This window comes from Phoca vitulina, unplaced genomic scaffold (genome assembly GCF_004348235.1).
Source record: "Phoca vitulina isolate PV1807 unplaced genomic scaffold, GSC_HSeal_1.0 scaffold2, whole genome shotgun sequence".
In the NCBI taxonomy this organism is placed as follows: domain Eukaryota; kingdom Metazoa; phylum Chordata; class Mammalia; order Carnivora; family Phocidae; genus Phoca; species Phoca vitulina.
Window position 1 is genome coordinate 44649083 of NW_022589705.1, and position 18241 is coordinate 44667323.

At 35.3% G+C, this 18241-nt stretch overlaps 1 protein-coding gene across 10 annotated transcripts in view; it reads right to left on the reverse strand.

Annotated features, from left to right (window-relative positions):
* The window catches only part of LRRC7 (leucine rich repeat containing 7), a 533169-nt gene that overhangs the window by 139378 nt on the left and 375550 nt on the right, over nt 1-18241 (reverse strand). For all 10 annotated transcript variants that reach the window (XM_032426318.1, XM_032426311.1, XM_032426345.1 and 7 more), the window contains one exon: nt 71-145. In XM_032426318.1, the coding sequence (XP_032282209.1) occupies nt 71-145 (75 nt within the window). The remainder of the gene's footprint in view (nt 1-70; nt 146-18241) is intronic.

Below are 18241 nucleotides of genomic sequence, written 5' to 3' on the forward strand. Positions count from 1 at the left end.
GATTATTATTAATTACAATTAATATATAACATAGATGCTAGACAACATGTCATAATAAAAACTTACATACCCCAGGTAGCACTTGTAATGCATTATTATCCATCCACAGCTCCCTTAAATTTTGTATTTGATCCAGAACTTCAGGCTAGGAGAGAGATAGGGAGAAAAAGAACAAAATTAGTCTTTTCTTAGCACAATATAAGTGTAATTTCTTGAATCTGGAAACTTTATTTGGGAATCTAATATTAATCCTCTAAGAAGTCCTAAGTTTAACAGACCTCCATCAAAATCGGTAGTCCCTGAGAGAGCCAACCTAGAGCTGATCTGGAAATAATCAGAAAAACAATAATAAAAATTAAAATCTATTACTCTCTCTTAACACCCTACAATCATCCTTTATAGCATTTATTACACCCTAATTACTCAGTGTGTTTGTCTTCACTAGAATATAAGCTTTTGAAGGGCAGAGCAATGTTTGTTTTTTAATTACTTTTTAATTACTATGCCATGATACTTAGCACACAGTAGGTTTTTATGTGTGTGTAGTAGAACCTTACACACATATCCCCCATAGGCATTACATTACAGTGAAAGGATGATAGTATGAATTAGACCCACTCATTTCTTATCCCTTCACTTATTCGACAAATTATTATTGGTTGAATAGTGGGGATGTCTAGTATGAAAGGCACAAGGCAGGATCCACAGTTAATTCAAACCTGGTTCCTGCCTTGAAGTAGCTGATGATTTACGTGAGGAGACAAATACATATAAATAACTGAAACAGAAGGTAGTATATGGGAGAAAAGAATAATGTAGAGAAGTTCAAAGAAAGGAGAGAGAGAATATGATCAAGGTATAGCACACAGTGCATAATGAAACACTCTAAGTCCCTAAATCGAAGTTGTCTCTAAATTCCACCTGTGGGCAGCAGACGGTATAGAGAGGATAAAGGAAGCTATTGCTACCAGCATCATCTCTTGATTTGTGATGACTTTTTCTGATTTCTCTCCAAAAGTTTTCCCATTCAGCAACTTAAGGCCACCTGCTTCCCTTGAAGTTGATTCCTTTTTGTCACTTCAGGAAAGTGAGGAACGCCTAAGCTAATTAGTGCATTGTATTCACCTAGCCACAGGGGTTGGCTCAAGGATGGGAACAGGATCCATTCAGAGCAGATGAGAAGCAATGTTTCTTTCACTGAGACTTCAGGGGAAGAGACTCTTGTTCTTCCCTCCTGGATTAGAAACTGGGATCTTCAGGCATGATAAACAGGGAAGAGCCTGTTTGAGTTAAAAGATGGATCCTGATAACATATTAGGCTGAAATTAAGCCACACCTGAAAGTCAGATGCTTTGTCTCTTTCAACTGAAAAAAAAAATTATCACTGAAACAAGACACAACCATGTTCAATAAAATTTGAGACCCACTTAGGAAAAGCAGTGTATTTTATAGAATAATAGTGGAAAAGAATGGAATTGTTTCTAACTTATGATGAGAATATTGGTAATTGTGGGTCAGCAGAAGTTATATACACACATCTTTGACACATTAGGAGGGCTTCAGAGACAGCCAGGACTACTTCAGAGAGAGTCTCTGATGCCTTTAGACTGCAATTGCAATGGAACATGCTACTATTCTTTGGAGAAATTTCAGTTATAACAAGGATGAACGGATAAAGAAGAGTGGTATATATATATATATATATATATATATATATACACACAATGGAATATTACACAGCCATCAAAGAATGAAATCTTGTCATTTGCAATGACGTGGATGGAACTAGAGGGTGTTATGCTAAGTGAAATAAGTCAATCAGAGAAAAACAATTATCATATGATCTCACTGATACGTGGAATTTAAGAAACAAGGCAGAGGATCATAGGGGAAGAGAGGAAAAAATGAAACAAGACGAAACCAGAGAGGGAGACAAACCATAAGAGACTCTTAATCATAGGAAACAAACTGAGGGTTGTTGGAGGGGAAGGGGGTGGAGGAATGGGGTAACTGGGTGATGGGCATTGGGGAAGATATGTGTTGTAATGAGCACTGGGTATTATATAAGACTGATGAATCACAGACCTGTACCCCTGAAACAAATAATACATCATATGTTAATTCATTGAATTTAAATTAAAAAAAGTTAAAAAAAAATCTCTCAATAAACACAGAAAAAAACCTAAGGATCAAAATCTAAAGTTAGAGCATGGCATTCAGCTTTAGACTCAGAGGCATGTGTGAATAAATGTGGGGGATTTTTTTGTGTAGGAAAATATTCTCACTTTTACTTAGATGAACTACTCTACCTGTATGTTAAGCTGGGTAAGAATGGAAAACAAATCAAGTGTATGAAGCACACTCTGATATGCAGAGACTTTGAGGCAGAGGGCTGGCTAGGAACAGTCAGGCCAGTTGGAAAATATCAGTCATATGGCGCAGATTTTCCTAAGCCTGTGAATCATGAAGACTTTAGGAAAATGAGTTGTATACTGGTAACTTCTATACAATCTTATGTATGTAATAAGATGGACATTAATTTATAAATGTGGAACAATGAGCATTATTTAAGATAAACTCGGTTGTGCTGTGGTAACAAATTAATTCTGAAATCTCAGTGGCTTAACACCAGACAGGTTTACTTCCCACTCCCACTACTTGTCCAGTGTCATGGGCTTTTGCCCCCAGAGTCTTGTGTTGCCACCACATCTCAAGACTTCCAGAAGCGCCAAAGCAGAGAAGAGAGTATAGAAAACCAGCCACTGTTTCTTAAAGATCTCAGACGGGAAGTGACCCATATCACTTTTGCTTATAGGTCCATGTCTAGAACTGTTTACAAGGCCTCAACCTAAGTTCAAGAAAGGCTGGGAAATATAAGAGAAATTCATGGAATATTTGGTGAACACTACTGTCCATGCCACACAGTGACACTATATAAAAAAAAAGAATGACAAGAATGGATACAAAGTAGTTTAATAATTTAGTTATCCCTTTATTCAGTAAGTATTTATTAAACAAGTAAGGAGCAAGGTAATCCGTTGAGCAGGAAGCGTCAAGAATTTTGTATACATAGAGCACTTGGGGAGAATGGCACATACTAGCATAGTTTGAGGGGAGTCAAAGAGGAAGTTAAGGGCAATCAAAAGAGCTCTATCAATGATAATTATTTTAACTTTTTTGGGGACCAGGTGGGAGACTGACAGTCTGGAAAAAATAGAAGCAGCAAGAGATTTCAGGTTTCCATGAGGTTAGCAAGAATGTCATAGAAGTGAGGGATTGAGAGAACTAGGAGCGTGAAAAATTCAAATGAGAGCAGAAGTTAGGAGTTTAAGATTTCTGAAGTGGTTCCAGGCAATGACAGACTTGAAGCTGGAACTCTGGGCAGTATGAAATGTTGGTGTGTGGGCAGGGGAGGATGCTGTGAGAACAAAAGGCCTCACATGGTCTCTAAAAATTTGGGTAGGGTTTGATGCACTGTATAATGTGCTCCCTTGGCTTTATCAGAGAAGGTGGCAGATAAAGGTGATCAATTATGCCTGTAAAATAGCTCTCACACTGGGTTCTACTGGGAACCTAGACTTAGAGAGGGATAACTAATGCCAACCTATATTTCTACTTTATTTCAAAGGTTCTCATTTAATTTATTTAATAACATCATAAGGCAATAATAGTCCTACTTTATGGGTGAAGAATCTGATAATCATTTCCTGGGGAAAATGAGAATGATTTTATGGGGGTTGCATAACTGCATCTGGGATAGTTCCTCAGGTCTTCTGACTCCAAAGATGACATCATGTTACAGCTTAAAACTGAAATTCTGAAATAACGAAGAATGCTGGTGATCACAGATGCCCAATAAAGAAAGTAAAGCATATGCTAGATTAAAAAAAAAAGATAATATTTTTATTACTGGATGTTATAATAAAATGTGCCACAGAAGAAATTTCAGCCAGTTCCTAATAATAGCAGAGAGAAAATAAATTTAGTAGATCAATACATGACCTTGCTGAAACAAAAACCATAACATGAAGATGATGCAATGGCATTTCATGATCAATAAACAATCTTAAGTGGATCTTTGAACTAAATTAAATGGCTTACACCACCCAACCTTACACGTAAATTGCCTTTATTCATACTACAGATCTTCCTTAATTTACAATGGGGTTATAGCCTGATGAACCCATCATAAGTTAAAATATATGTCAAAAATGCATTTAATACACCTAATTTATTGAGCATCAAAGCTTAGCCTAGCCTACCTTAAACATGCTCAGAACACTTACATTAGCCTACAGTTGGGCAAAATCATCTAATGCAAAGCCTATTTTATAAAAAAGTGTTAAATGTCTCACATAATTTATTGAATACCCTATTGAAAGCAATCAACAGAATGGTTGAATGGGTACAGAATGGTTGTAAATGTATCGGTTGTTTACCCTGGTGATCCCCTGGCTGACTGGGAGCTGCGTGCGGCTCACTGTCGCTACCCAGCATGGCGAGAGAGCATCCCACTGCGTATTGCTACTGGTATGGTCAAAACTCAAAATTTGAAGTCCAGTTTCTACTGAATGTGTACCACTTTTGTACCATCGTGAAGTTGAGAAATCGTATGTTGAACCATTGTTAAGTTAGGGACCATCTGTAGTTAATTTCATAGGAACGTCAATTGTTTCCATTAAAAATGAGTGAATTTACTCAAGAATGGCTTCGTGTACTCAATGCTGGTGAAAATGTGTGAGCTGAGCACTCATATAAAGTGCTTTGAGGATTACAGATGAACATAGTCTTCTCAGGAAAACATTTTCAAATATGTTTCTCATGTCTCAAAAATATTCATATCTGCTTTCAGGCAACTATCTTTACTGAGATGCTCTGAAATATAGAAAAATCTTATGATAGAAAAATTTCACTGCAGAATAATTTATAATATTAAAAAGTTGGTCACAATCTAAATAAACAATAGCCTAAGGGAACAGATAACCAAATTATGATAAAATCATATTTTGGTATAGTACACAACAATGAAAGTGAATTATCTATATTTTTAAGTATGCTGATGGACAGATCTAGCAGACATACTGAATGAAAAAATAGGTATAAAAATTCATATAGGACAAATTGATTTCCATAAATTATGATTTCATATAGGACATATAGGACATATAGGACAAATTGATTTCCATAAATTGATTCCAAAAAATATGTATATATATATACATACACATGCAGTTAAAATAGGAATATATGGAATAGAAGCACATCAAATTCAAAGTTGCAATTGTGTTGTGATGAGAACAAGACTAGGAGGGACAGCATAAAAGACTTCCCATTTGATCTACAGTGTTTTCTTTCAAAATGATTGAATTCAAATACAAAAAAATAGCTAACGTGTTCATTTTGGCTAGTAGGAGTTTGTATATTTCTTTAAAATTTTTATATTTTATATCTTCCTAAAATACACATTTTAAAATATAAATATTTATAAAAGGTATATTTATAGAAATATTTATATATTTTATAAAAATCTACTTTTAAAAAATTTTTACTCTCTTTCCCTATGATCCTCTGTTTTGTTTCTTAAAGTCCACATATCAGTGAGATCATATGAAAATTATTTTTCTCTGATTGACTTATTTCACTTGGCAGGTATACTTTTATATGTTTTCACTTTTTTTAAAATTAGAAAAATATCAGAAGAAACTGTATCAAAATGTTAATTTAAAAAATATCAATGGTGGGATTATGAGTGATTAAAATTTTCCTGCTTCACATTTTTTTCTATAATTTCCAAATTTTCTATAGCATATAGGCATTATATTTAATAATAAAAAAGATTAGAGAACATTTTAGTCTTCTAAATTTATACCCACCTAAACCACTTTAGAATTCTTTTTGAAGTGACCTTATTTTGATTAGTTAAAATGAGCTAAGAAAATGATTACATCAGTATTAACATAAATGGAACATATATTTTGCATGACTGCAACAAATTGCAATAACTCTTGTCATGTATATACAATTTTAGGCTGTTCTATGGGTTTGGCTATATGTGTTACTTTTATTCCACTAATTTGCATAGAGTTTGACTATATTTATTTATACACCTATTAAATTTTTTCTTCCATGAGATCAAGAGAAATATTAACCGAAAAGCATAACTTTTGACATTTATCTAATTTTGTCAAAATTAGACTAGGAAACCTTAAAATTTTAAACCTTAGAAAAAGAACTTTGGGGGGGTTCCTGAGTGGCTGGGTCAATTGGGCATCTGACTCTTGATCTTAACTCAGGTCTTGATCTCGGGGTCATGAGTTCAAGCCCCACATTGGGCTCCACACTGGGTGTGGGGCCTACTTAAAAATAAATAAACAAATAAAAATTAAAATTAACAAAAAGAAAAAGAACTTTAAATTTTAAGTGTCTTAAAGTTGATGAGATGATCTGGTGATATAATAATAACTTGTTATTCCCAGACACTGTGCAGAACTAGAAGGCAGTAGGATGGAACCTGTTTCAAAATGCAGATGATAAATAAAAGGTTTTTTCTCAAATCAACAAACGTAAAATACCAAATGCAAATCTGATAAATTATATTCTCTAACCAAAGTGATGTAATTATCATATTTCATTGAGATATTTCAGTTACTACATTTTTTCTTAATTTTGAGATCAATGCTTCAAATTTATTTATTTTTTTATGTTTGCCCTCTTTGTTTGATAATCTTTAGAGTTTGCAATTTGCCAAGGAACCAAGATTACATTCTAAGAAACTTTTCTCCCATTTCTCTTTAAATTTTTTATTTAATAATATGCTTGGTGTACTACAGCCCTTTAGCTCTCATAACTGGGAAACTTTCCATTCATGCATTTCATAGTGCCCAGTTGAAACACTTTCTGATACACAAAATTGGATGATTAAAATTGTTCTGCTCTGATGATGAGGCTACTTGTTCATTCTCTCAATTGTTCTGTCCTACATGCCTTGAGACTGTTTAACTTCTTCAGTTAATTTCTTTGGAGGTGAAAAGTTTAGCTTCATAGGGTCACAGCCTATTTCAACTTTATGTTAGTTTATGTTTCCCAATTTTATTTCAGATGTCATTACCACTAAAATGTTCATTTTTTTTTTTAAAGATTTTATTTATTTATTTGACAGAGACACAGCAAGAGAGGGAACACAAGCAGGGGGAGTGGGAGAGGGAGAAGCAGGCTTCCTGCTGAGCAGGGAGCCCTGGGATCATGACCTGAGCCAAAGTCAGACGCTTAATGACTGAGCCACCCAGGCGACCCCATATTTTAAAGCTTTATTTTATTATTATTATTTTTAAAGATTTTATTTATTTATTTGACAGAGAGAGAGACAGTGAGAGAGGGAACACAAGCAAGGGGAGTGGGAGAGGGAGAAGCAGGCTTCCCGCCGAGCAGGGAGCCCGATGTGGGGCTCGATCCCAGGACCCTGGCATCATGACCTGAGCCGAAGGCAGACGCTTAACGACTGAGCCACCCAGGCACCCCTAAAGCTTTATTTTTAATTTAATTACTGCAATTAGTTAACATTTAAGAAAATATTTTTATATTCTAGAAATTATCGAATGAATAAATAAACAGGTATTCTTAACAATTAATAATAAGAGGCACTGCTAAGGAAATGTGATTAATCTATAATTGAAACTCTTTCAACCATAAAGTTTAATGAATATTTTAGTATGAATATGAATGTAATATATTCCATTTAAATACTCAGACGAGTATATTGATGGCACACAGGAAAAAAATCTACAGATGACATGATGTTGAGAGGGAGAGACAATACATTAAATGACTGAATTAGTGTCCAAAATGATCTGAAAATGTTAGAAGACTGGATAGCTCTAATTATGTGAAGTTTAATAGGGACAAATGTAAAATCCTGCCATATGTCTCCCAAACCAATTATACACATATAAATTAGAAGCAGAAGTAAATGTGAAGAAAATTGAGGATTTAAGTCAAGAGTAAGCTCAGTGTTGACTAATTCATTTGTTAATAGGTGCATTCATTCAGTCAAGAAATACTACCTGCCCCATGCAAAGACGACACTACAATGTTCTCTAGGAATATGACTCAGACTGTGAAGGGTTGTCCCAAGATCTTTTCTGTCAATGTCCTGCTCTATATGCAACCATTAGCCCACAGAAGGACTACAGTATTCTGTTCCCCTCTAGGTGGCCAAGTGTAAAGGTGTCTTCAACAAAGCAGAGCTTATTCAGAATAAGCCATAGGAGAAATGGCGGAAATGATACAAACTGTTTAGATTGGAGAACAGAAGATGTAGGCATAAAAGATGCCTGTCTTTGAAAATCTGAGGGTTGTTGTACAGAAAGGAGCTGAATTTATCCTATCTTTATCCCCAGTTCAGAATTAGAAGCAGTGAGGAAAGTTGCAGGAAGGTAGATGTAAGTCAGCATCCCAATAGGAGTGATTTTTTTTCCAAATTAGATCTGTCTAAAATGAAATAATCTAATTTCCTGGTCACTTACTACAATAATGCACTTTTCAAGGTGCCTTTACATAAATTATTCTTACTGAATCTTGACAACTATCCAATGAGTTGGGTATGATCATTGGACAGGTAGTAAGCAGGGTGGTTAAGAGCATGGTTTCAGGAGCTAGACAGAGTTCAGCTCAGGGTTTTGTTGGTTACATGCTGTAAAATCATGGTTTGGTTTCCTCGTCTGTAATAGGTGAATGACAGTGCCACATTAATGAGGATTAACTGTATTAAAATATTTGAAGTGCTTAGAACACTGACTGGTTTTAAGTGCTTGTGCTCAATGCTCAATGAATATTAGCTATTATCTCTACCTTACAGACAAGGGGATTTAGACATAAAGAAGCAAATCACTGTGGCCCAAATTTTATGGCTAATGAATAAGGAAGGCAAGAGCCTGATCTTGAAGTTTTGTTAGATGATGAATAAAGTTCAAAAGGAGAGGAGTATCCTGGAGAAAAGTGCTAAGTGGTTCATACCTAGCATGGTGCTACTTGGGCAAGGCAGCTTTAAGATGAAAGTGCCAAAGGAAGAGATCAGATGCTAAAGAGAGTCTTTGATTCAGTCAACAAATGTATTTAATCAGTATTTATTAAGAATCTAGTTTGTACCAGGCACTGGAGAAACAACAGTGAACAAAACAAGCCCTCACAGAGATTACATTCTGGTGTTTCGTATTTCCTGGGGTGAATCCCATAACACGTTAACAATTAGGTAAGGGAAGCGATTCTGATTACATGATTTCCATTTTAATGTACTACCTGCTCCCCCACAGAGATTACAAGTTTTGATGATCTTGTCTGAATCTAAATTTAAGAGTGAAAACTGTGTCACACATACACTCTCATCTCATAATTCAAACTGGTCTTCTTCAAGTCTTCATCTCCAAAAAACCGCATCCACTTCCTTTCTCCCCCGTCTCTACACTGCAGCCATTATGTCCGCTCTTGCTTGAAACAAAATTTTCCTACTATCCAAAGAATACAAATTCCAAGTACCTTTACCATATGATACAAAACAACTCTCATTTGACCCTTTTCTTTCCCTATACCCTCATTCAAACTTGAGCCTCAAGGAAAACCTAACTCTGCTGTTCCTAAAAGCATCATGCTTTATCTTGCAATCAGGCCTTGACAAATGTTCTCTAAGCTTCTTGATCTGATCATTGATTGGGTTAGGCATCCTTCCTTCCGTGTTAGGATTCCTAGTAGAGCATGTTGCATATTATACTGTGAGCTCCTTGAAGCAGGGACTGAATCTTGCTTACCTTTGTATCTCCAACTCTTTCCAAGGTAATATGTTACTGCTTTATGCATTCTATTTGAATTGAACAAAATAAACAATCCACATGCATATCAATCTCGTCCTCTACTCCATTTCAGTAACTCATTCCCAATATTCCACTTAAACTGTCATCACAAGTATCTGTACCAACTCTGAAATCTCAATTGCAAATATACCCCTGGCTGATCATCAGCGCCTATACCCCCAGTCTCTTACGTCAGTACCCTAGAACTCCCCTGGAGCAGTTACTGGTATGACTGATATGCTGTGTCCACATTTATTCATCTGTCTTTCTTTCCTTACTAAGCTGAGAGTTATGATTAACACTCCACCATTATAAACAGTTTCTTGCAAATATCATTTGGCAAATTTGTCCTCTTTCCTTTTGTCACATTCACCCAACTGAACTTAACCTGGAGGTGAAGCTAAATTTCTGCCTTTTCTGCTACTGCACTGAGCTTTGTTTGGAAGAAATCACAAGTTGGCTGATTGTCTCACTTTAAATTAATGACAAATACCTGAAGCAGGGACCAAATACTGCCAGACAACCATATTACTTTTCCTCGAGAAGTCGCTTTTCAACTCTCTGAGACTATTTCAGAGCTCTTCAATCTTGTCAAAGATTGTATTCTCCTCTTAACCCCAGTTCATAGCTTACCTTATTGTTCACTGAAACAAACAAACAAGCAATCAGAGGTGGATGTGCTCCAAAGGTAAAGAAGCTTAAACTTCAGGCCTCTCATATGCATGCTGAGGCAAATTTGCAAAGGAATATATTGTAAAGACAATTGCTTAAGATTGCTTTGGTTTGCCACACAGACTTTCCCTCCATCATTCTTCCTTGTGTATAATGGGGCACATTTGAGATCTGGCTTAGCTGAAATTGAGTTGGGGATACAGTTTGGATTTAGTGCAATATGTTCATGTGTTCTGTAGTCACCTCTGCAGTTCTCTGGTCCTTCCAGAAGCATATCCCCTTCCTGCCCATTTGGGCTCTAGATCATATCTCTTTCATTTCTTCTCGTCCTTGCAGGGATACAGACCTGGAGTTATGCCCTTTCCCACACACATCAATCTCTGTCTCCCCAGGGCCATACAAACATGCTTTAGTTTCTCTGATCATTAAAAAAATACTATTTTCATTGCCTCTCCAGCCTCTTCCAGTTACTTTCCCACTCGTTGCTCTTCTCCAAAGAGAGACTTTAAATTTTTTTTAAAAAGATGTTATTTATTTATTTTAGAGAAAGAGAGACCATGAGAGAGAGCACGAGCAGGGGGGGAGAGGGAGAAACAGGCTCCCTGCTGAGGATCCTAGGATCAGGACATAAGCCAAAGGCAGATGCTTAACAGACTGAGCCACCCAGGTGCCCCGACTTCAGAGTTTTAGACTTTAGAAAAAGTTTTGTCACTATTTGCCTTTGCTTATCTCCCATTCACCCTTCAAGCCATTCTGAGGTATCCCTGAAAACTGCTATTGTGAAAGTTGTCATGACCTCTACTTTGGAGCTGGGGTCCCTAAAATACAGCTACAAAAGTCAGATTTAGTACTTAGCTGTTAAAGTCAGATAGTACAGGACAAATAGCAAATCAGGGAAGAAAAAACAATATTAAATGTAGAGATGAAGAATTTACATTAAAGCCCAATTAACTAAAGGAAATTCTATGGTTATAAGTATTTTCAAGGTAGAAAAAAAAATTGCAATTGCTAATGCAATTTCAAATTCTAGAATCTTTAGGTGATGTATGGGTGTTCTTAATGCAAATTATAATTATAGTAAACTATATAATTTCTATGTTATACCTATTTTCTTTATGTCTTATTAATGTTTGAAACGTTGAAAATACATACATATATTTTTAGTTAAATATATTCTATAATTTACACATTTTTATGAACTAATCTCTGAAAATACCTAGAACTGTTTTATTTGTTTTGTATCAGGTAAGTATCTTTCCAATATAGATATTTCACTGAATGAAAAACAAATCTGAGTCACTATTTTTTATTTACCACTGTTGGTCAATCCCCTGATATGAATTAATTTATAATATTAGTGAGCTTTTTTTTTTAGAGATTTATTTATTTGAGAGAGAGAGTGCACGCTCAAGTGGGGGAAGAGGTAGAGGGAGAGGGAGAGGGAGAATCTCAAGCAGACTCCATGTTGAGTGGAGAGCCTAACGTGGGGCTCGATCTTACGACTCAGATCACGACCAGAGCCAAAACCGAGTGGGATGCCTAACAGAGCCACCCGGGTGCCCCGCAGTGAGAAATGTTTTTAATGAAATTGCTAAGATGTACATAACAATCTATTACAGCATTAATCTAATTTTCTGTAGATACTGGGAAACTTCTTTTTGTCTTGGTACTTCATGATACCATTATTGGATTTTACTTAAATATAGTAAATGTTAGTTTGTCTGGCAAATCCAAAACCTGAAATTTCTTTAAACTTTTAGTTCTACACTCACTACTGTAAGCTTCTGGAGCAGGTCTTGCATCTTTGAATCCCGGACACTTAGCAGTGTACCTGTGGCAAAGAATTCCACCAGTGACCCTTGAACATCATGAAGATGTACTGCAAAGCTGAAGTACCTTCTGAATCTAAGACTACTTCTATTCAGAGTGTTTTCAATGAAATTCAGAATTCAAATTCTTTGAAAATCGGTAATCAATATCTGGCATATATGGTAATTAGTTCTCCATAAACTGTAGAATGATCAATTACTCAAACAGAAAATAACAAATTGCTACTAATCTGCTAAATAGTAAGAGTTGCAGCAAATAAGAAACTGAACTGTCAAGTGTGTGTGCATTATCTTTTACTGCTTGGAAGTCGGTAAATGATAAGGCAGATCATTATGTTTTATGTCAGTATCTTACATTTGTTCAGTGGAAGTGAAGACCTATATTAAAAACTGTAAATCTTTCCACAGGAAGACCATTTTGTTGTGTTTGGTAGCAAGAGTACTTCATTAGAGGCAGACAAGAAAGGAGTGAAGACAAGAGCCATTCATATTTGGGTTCCAAAGCCATTCTGTCTTCAATTTATAGCAGTTACAAAATTCTAAAACTGAGTCGTAACCATTGTATCCTTATCACTTAGCCTAGTGGATGTTTAATAAATATTTGTTAAATGAAAAAAGAAAGTCATTAGTATTATTGGTGGAGGCCTTTACTCTTGGTGTGCTTTAATTTTCTGATTAGAGAAGTGGAAACCCTTATATTTATCTTATTTTACTTCACTACATAGTAATGTTAGGTACATCAATAAACTCTTGCATGTTACACATCATGGGATTTTAAACTACATTTTTTTTTCTTAGAGAGAGAAAGAGAGAGAGAGTGGCTGGGGAGGGGCAGAGGGAGAGGGGGAGAGAGAGAGAGAGAACGAGAATCCCAAGCAGGCTCTATGATCAGCGCAGAGCCTGCCATGGAGTTTGATCTCACAACCCTGAGACTGTGATCTAAGCCAAAATCAAGAGTCAGATGCTTAACTGACTGAGCCACCCAGGCACCTCTAAACTACATTTTGAGGACATAAATATTTATAAACATTATTAGAGTTCTATGGGTTAAGTAGAATTTGAGTTACTAATTATGTATATTTTTATTTTATTATTCCTTAATGTACTAGTGTTTAGTTATTACTCCTGCATATGTCATCTTCTACTTTTATAATATATTCTGATATTTGTTCTCCAGTTGTGCATTTAATGTCAATTAAGGATCAGATCAGAACACAAATGGTAGAAGTGTTGCTGGAATATTTATTATATTTTTTCCATATCCCACATAAACAATATAAACTGATAAAGAAAATATAACATTTTACGACATCTATCCCTAAACCTGGTTACTGTAATACTTATTATCTAAATAATAATAATAATAAACTAAACCTAATAACTTATGCTACCTCTCATTATTAGTATTAAAGCTTAAACTATTTATTTATAAATATTCTAACTGGCCACTTCTGAAGATTTAATAAGTACTTACCAACACTTACTTCATGTCCAGCACCATGTTATGGGATATAGGAGCATGTGCACATGGGGGAGGGAAAACTCAAAAGTATTACAATATAATCTCAGACAAAATGTAGATATAGGTTCATGGAGAGAGACATAGAATCCCAAGCTAAATACTGTGGTAAAAATGATAGTAGTATACAAAGCCAATAAAAAAACAAAATGAATTGAGGAAAATATTAGTCTCCCTGACCAAATACTTTAAAAGAACTAGTGAGAAAATAAAGTTAATTATCTCTTTAGTCAGGTTTTAACATTTCATTGTTTCCACACTTGCTTTAAAGCTCTTTAAAAGTCTCAGCTTAATTTTTCCTGCACAAATTCTATCATGTGAACTACACCATTAAATTATATATTTTTTATTAGTTTTATACAACAGTTGAATGAGCTGTTTGCCAGGGTATATTAAACTGTCAATACAGTTCTACATCAGTACACCCAAATTATTCTTATGGTACTGTGTTGATTCCTTTATTAACCCCCATTTGAGAGCTAATTGCTGCTATGTAATTTAGTAAAATTATAATATTTATTGATGCAATCTACAGAGATCAAGGCTATGTAATTTGAAATTACATGCTTGATTGTTTTGCTTGTCACTATAAAAAATTGGTATGTTTTATTGGACAATTTTTTTTTATATTACAAATGAGCAATGAGTTTTGAGGTTGTAACTTAAAACAATTTATATTGTATCAACTTTAAGTGAGATATTTCCCTATCTATATAATCTTGCCTAATTTTGATAATTCTAGAACTCTTTAAGAGTTGTCTTAACATACTTTCACCTTACCTACCTAGCTTTCCACCCACATTTTTGTGACTCCCTCTCAAACTATATTACAGTCATCATGCACTCATCATGCTCCTTCCTGTTCCCTCTTCTGCTTAAAGTGCTCTTCTTCCTTCTCTTTGCCTGGTTAATTTCTACTCACCCTTTAGATTTCAATTAAAGATCACTTCTTCAGGAAAATCTTTGGCCAAATTCCATTATAGACTGCTCAACATTTGTCATGGATGGAATTTTATATTTATGAGTGTATGAGTGTACTTGATTAATATTTGTTTTCCTCACTAGACTATAAGCTCCAGGAGGGCAGGGACAATCTTTGTTTCACTTTACTTTTGTATATGAGAGTTTGACAGAGTGATCAATAAATGTATTCATCCCAAAGATATTTATTGACCGCTTAACATATTTCAAGCACTGTGCTTAGTGTGGGGAATATAATAGAGAACAAAATAAACTCATAGCGCTACCTTCATTCATCTAAGAGTTGTTGAATGAATAAAGGAATAAATGATAACTTGTTGAAACAAATGATTCCATATCAGCCTTTCTTCCATGTAAGGATGAATCTTTTAATTTGTATCATAGGTATGGTGCTTTACCATTAACATTTTGTGTACAGTGCCTTGCAAGTAGTAGACTGCTAATGACTACTTGCCAGATTGGTGAATGAATTAATCTCTAAGTGGGTTAATTTTAGATGTATAGGTGATGCTGGCTATAACACCAAAGGACTATATTTTAACTGCAAATTTATTATCCATTTCTTTTCTTCATGTGTGAACAAGAATGCTTTTTAAAAAATTTTGCTTTATCATTATTATGGTTATTTAATATTCAAATTCACACGAACAAGTCAATAAGGGATTTTGCTAAAAATGTGAATTCCAATCAATATAATATGGAAAAAAAAAGTTGTCCAGACTTCAACTTGTAACATATGCTTTGGTCTATTTTTTTCTTTTTCATATGGAGTTGTGAACAGATGCTTGGGCAGGTTAATTCTGTATTAAATCTTGTACTTCTGCACGTGCCATGGAGGTGGATGCTTGCCAAGTCAGCACTGTATCACCCTTGTTGGTCATTAATCACATCAAAACCACTTATTTTTGCTTTTATTAAATTAAAATGAAAGTGAGAGTTCTGCTAACAAAGGTTTATTTTAGAGTGGGGAGGCAGCCTCATCTTTCATTCCTTTGCCACAAGAACCTCTGCTCTTGTTAAAATAATCTAATCACAAACCTTCAGCATGCTTTTGTGTTTCCTCATCTTCATCCATTCCTATGATCTTGTCAATCCCCTCTTTTCCCTCCCCACCTATCCAAATCCAACTCATTCTTGAAAGCCCAGCAAATCCTGTGTCTAATGGAAAACTTTTAAAAATTATACCAATCATCAGGATCCCATTAACATACATCAATTCCACAGAGTTTGAGAATCTATGTTCAAATAGCTAGGCCGTAGACAAGAGAAACACAAACATGAAGTCTTTTCCTTATGATGCTATAGTTTAAGAGAAAATAAGTCAGCATTCATTTAAGAAATACTTATTAACTGGTAACCATTTTCAAATTTACTGTGGATAAGAATCATCTAAGAAGTTTGATAAAATGTAGATTCCTGAGCTTCACACGAAACCCACTGAATCAGAATTTCTAACAGCGTGATCCAGAAATCTAAGTTTTTAAATTTTTAAGTGTCAATGGTAATTTGAGAGTGTTTCTTTAATACACACTGCTTATACATAAGGGTTACTAAGATGAATGTAAAGGTTCTCTACCCTCAAGGAGCTCACATCCTAGTTAGGGCAGGTGGTTAGTCACAATACAAATAAAATATTTTGTAACTATTACATTAAAAAAAATAGAACAGGCTTGTGAAATGGTTTCAGGGACCATAGCGGATAGTCAATAGTACTGGATGCACTGCAACCACAAGTTAGCCTCATTGGATTCTGAGGGATTGAAAAGAAATCCTCTTATGGACAATATTCACCATGCACTGGGGCTGGGAGAAGGGAAGATTTTGTGTTGTTATCATGCACCTACATAGATTGGGACAACTATAACATAAGAAAGAAAGTAATGGGTGCAGTGGAGATCTCTTTATAGAGGAATTTACAGAAAGGGAAGATAATGTCTAGCCAGTAACATCAGAGAATTTTTGAAGAGGTGCTACATTTGATCTGAGCCTTGAGGAAGGGTAAGATTTATAAACTATAATACAGAGATGAGGATTAGGGAAAGCAAAGATATTCCAGAAAGAAGAATTAGTACAAACAAGGATACAGAGGCAGGAAAGCAAGCTGCGTGTAAAGAGAAGAGCAAGCAGTTCATTTTGGCTTAGTGAAAGGTACAAAAAGGACAATTTTTATTTTTCTTGTAGTTTTAGATTTAGGAAAACACATTAGAAAGGAAAACTGGACCAGATCTTTACAAAACCTTGGGTACTAGAACTCAGAGTAACATTTATTCCTTAGACAACTCATCTGACACTTAATATATGCTACTTTTTATGCCTTGTCTCCCCAGGAAGCTTATACTTTTCTTTCTTTCTTTTTTTTTTTTTTTTTGAGAGAGACAGAGAAAATGAGTGTCTGCATCTGTGCATGCGCCTGAGCAGAGCGAAGAGCAGAGGGAGAGAAAGAATCCCAAGCAGGGTCAACGTTCAGCACGGAACCCAACACAGGGCTCAATCTCACCACCCTGAGGTCAGGACGTGAGCCGATATCAACAGTCAGTCACTTAACTGACTGAGCCACCCAGGTGCCCCAAACTTATACTTTTCCTGAAGGAAGGACAATGTTTCATACCTCTTAATAAGTCCTTCAGAATGTAGTGCAATACTTGGCACACAGGAGGAGTTAAAAAAATTTCCATTGACTGATTAAGAGTGATTGCTTTTGTTCCCAAAAGGAAGGCTTCCATGGCATACAGGAGGACCATGCACCACTGGGATTTTCTCTACTCTGTTGGCAGATGTGGATAAGGCATATGAGGAGATTGTCACGATCAACAATCACAGAGGTCATGCTATGAGGATGTTGGAGGTGTCTAAAAATGAATAATGAAATTCTAGCCCATTGGGAACTTTACTACAGATCCATGCTCCTTTTTGTTTTCTCCACATCAACTATAAATATTTTCTTAAATTTGTATTTCTGTCTTATCAGCATAATATAAAAATGTGTACTTGGAATGGAAAAAAGTATCCTGTAAAATGAATTGTTCTAATATTTAAAAAAGTAATAACTGATTGTTGTAGCTTTATTTGGGCTACTGATTTAAGGAAGAAATACTTTGTTTTGTTTTGTTTGGAGTTTTTTTTTTTCAAAGTTAAAGAACTGGCTGTCAAATATTTCATCGATTTGTGACTATTCAAGAGGGTTAGGAGCGGTTTCATCAGGAAAAGCCATGATCCCTATTCCATCCCATAACAAACACATATGTCTAAGACATTCAATAAATGCATCCAGACAAGACAATAAATATTAACTGAAAACCTACCCCTTGTTTGAAAATGTTCGAGGTTCTGTGAAATACTGGTAAACAAGGGAAACAAATTCTCTGATTTTGTGAAACTTAAATTCTAGTAAGATCTAG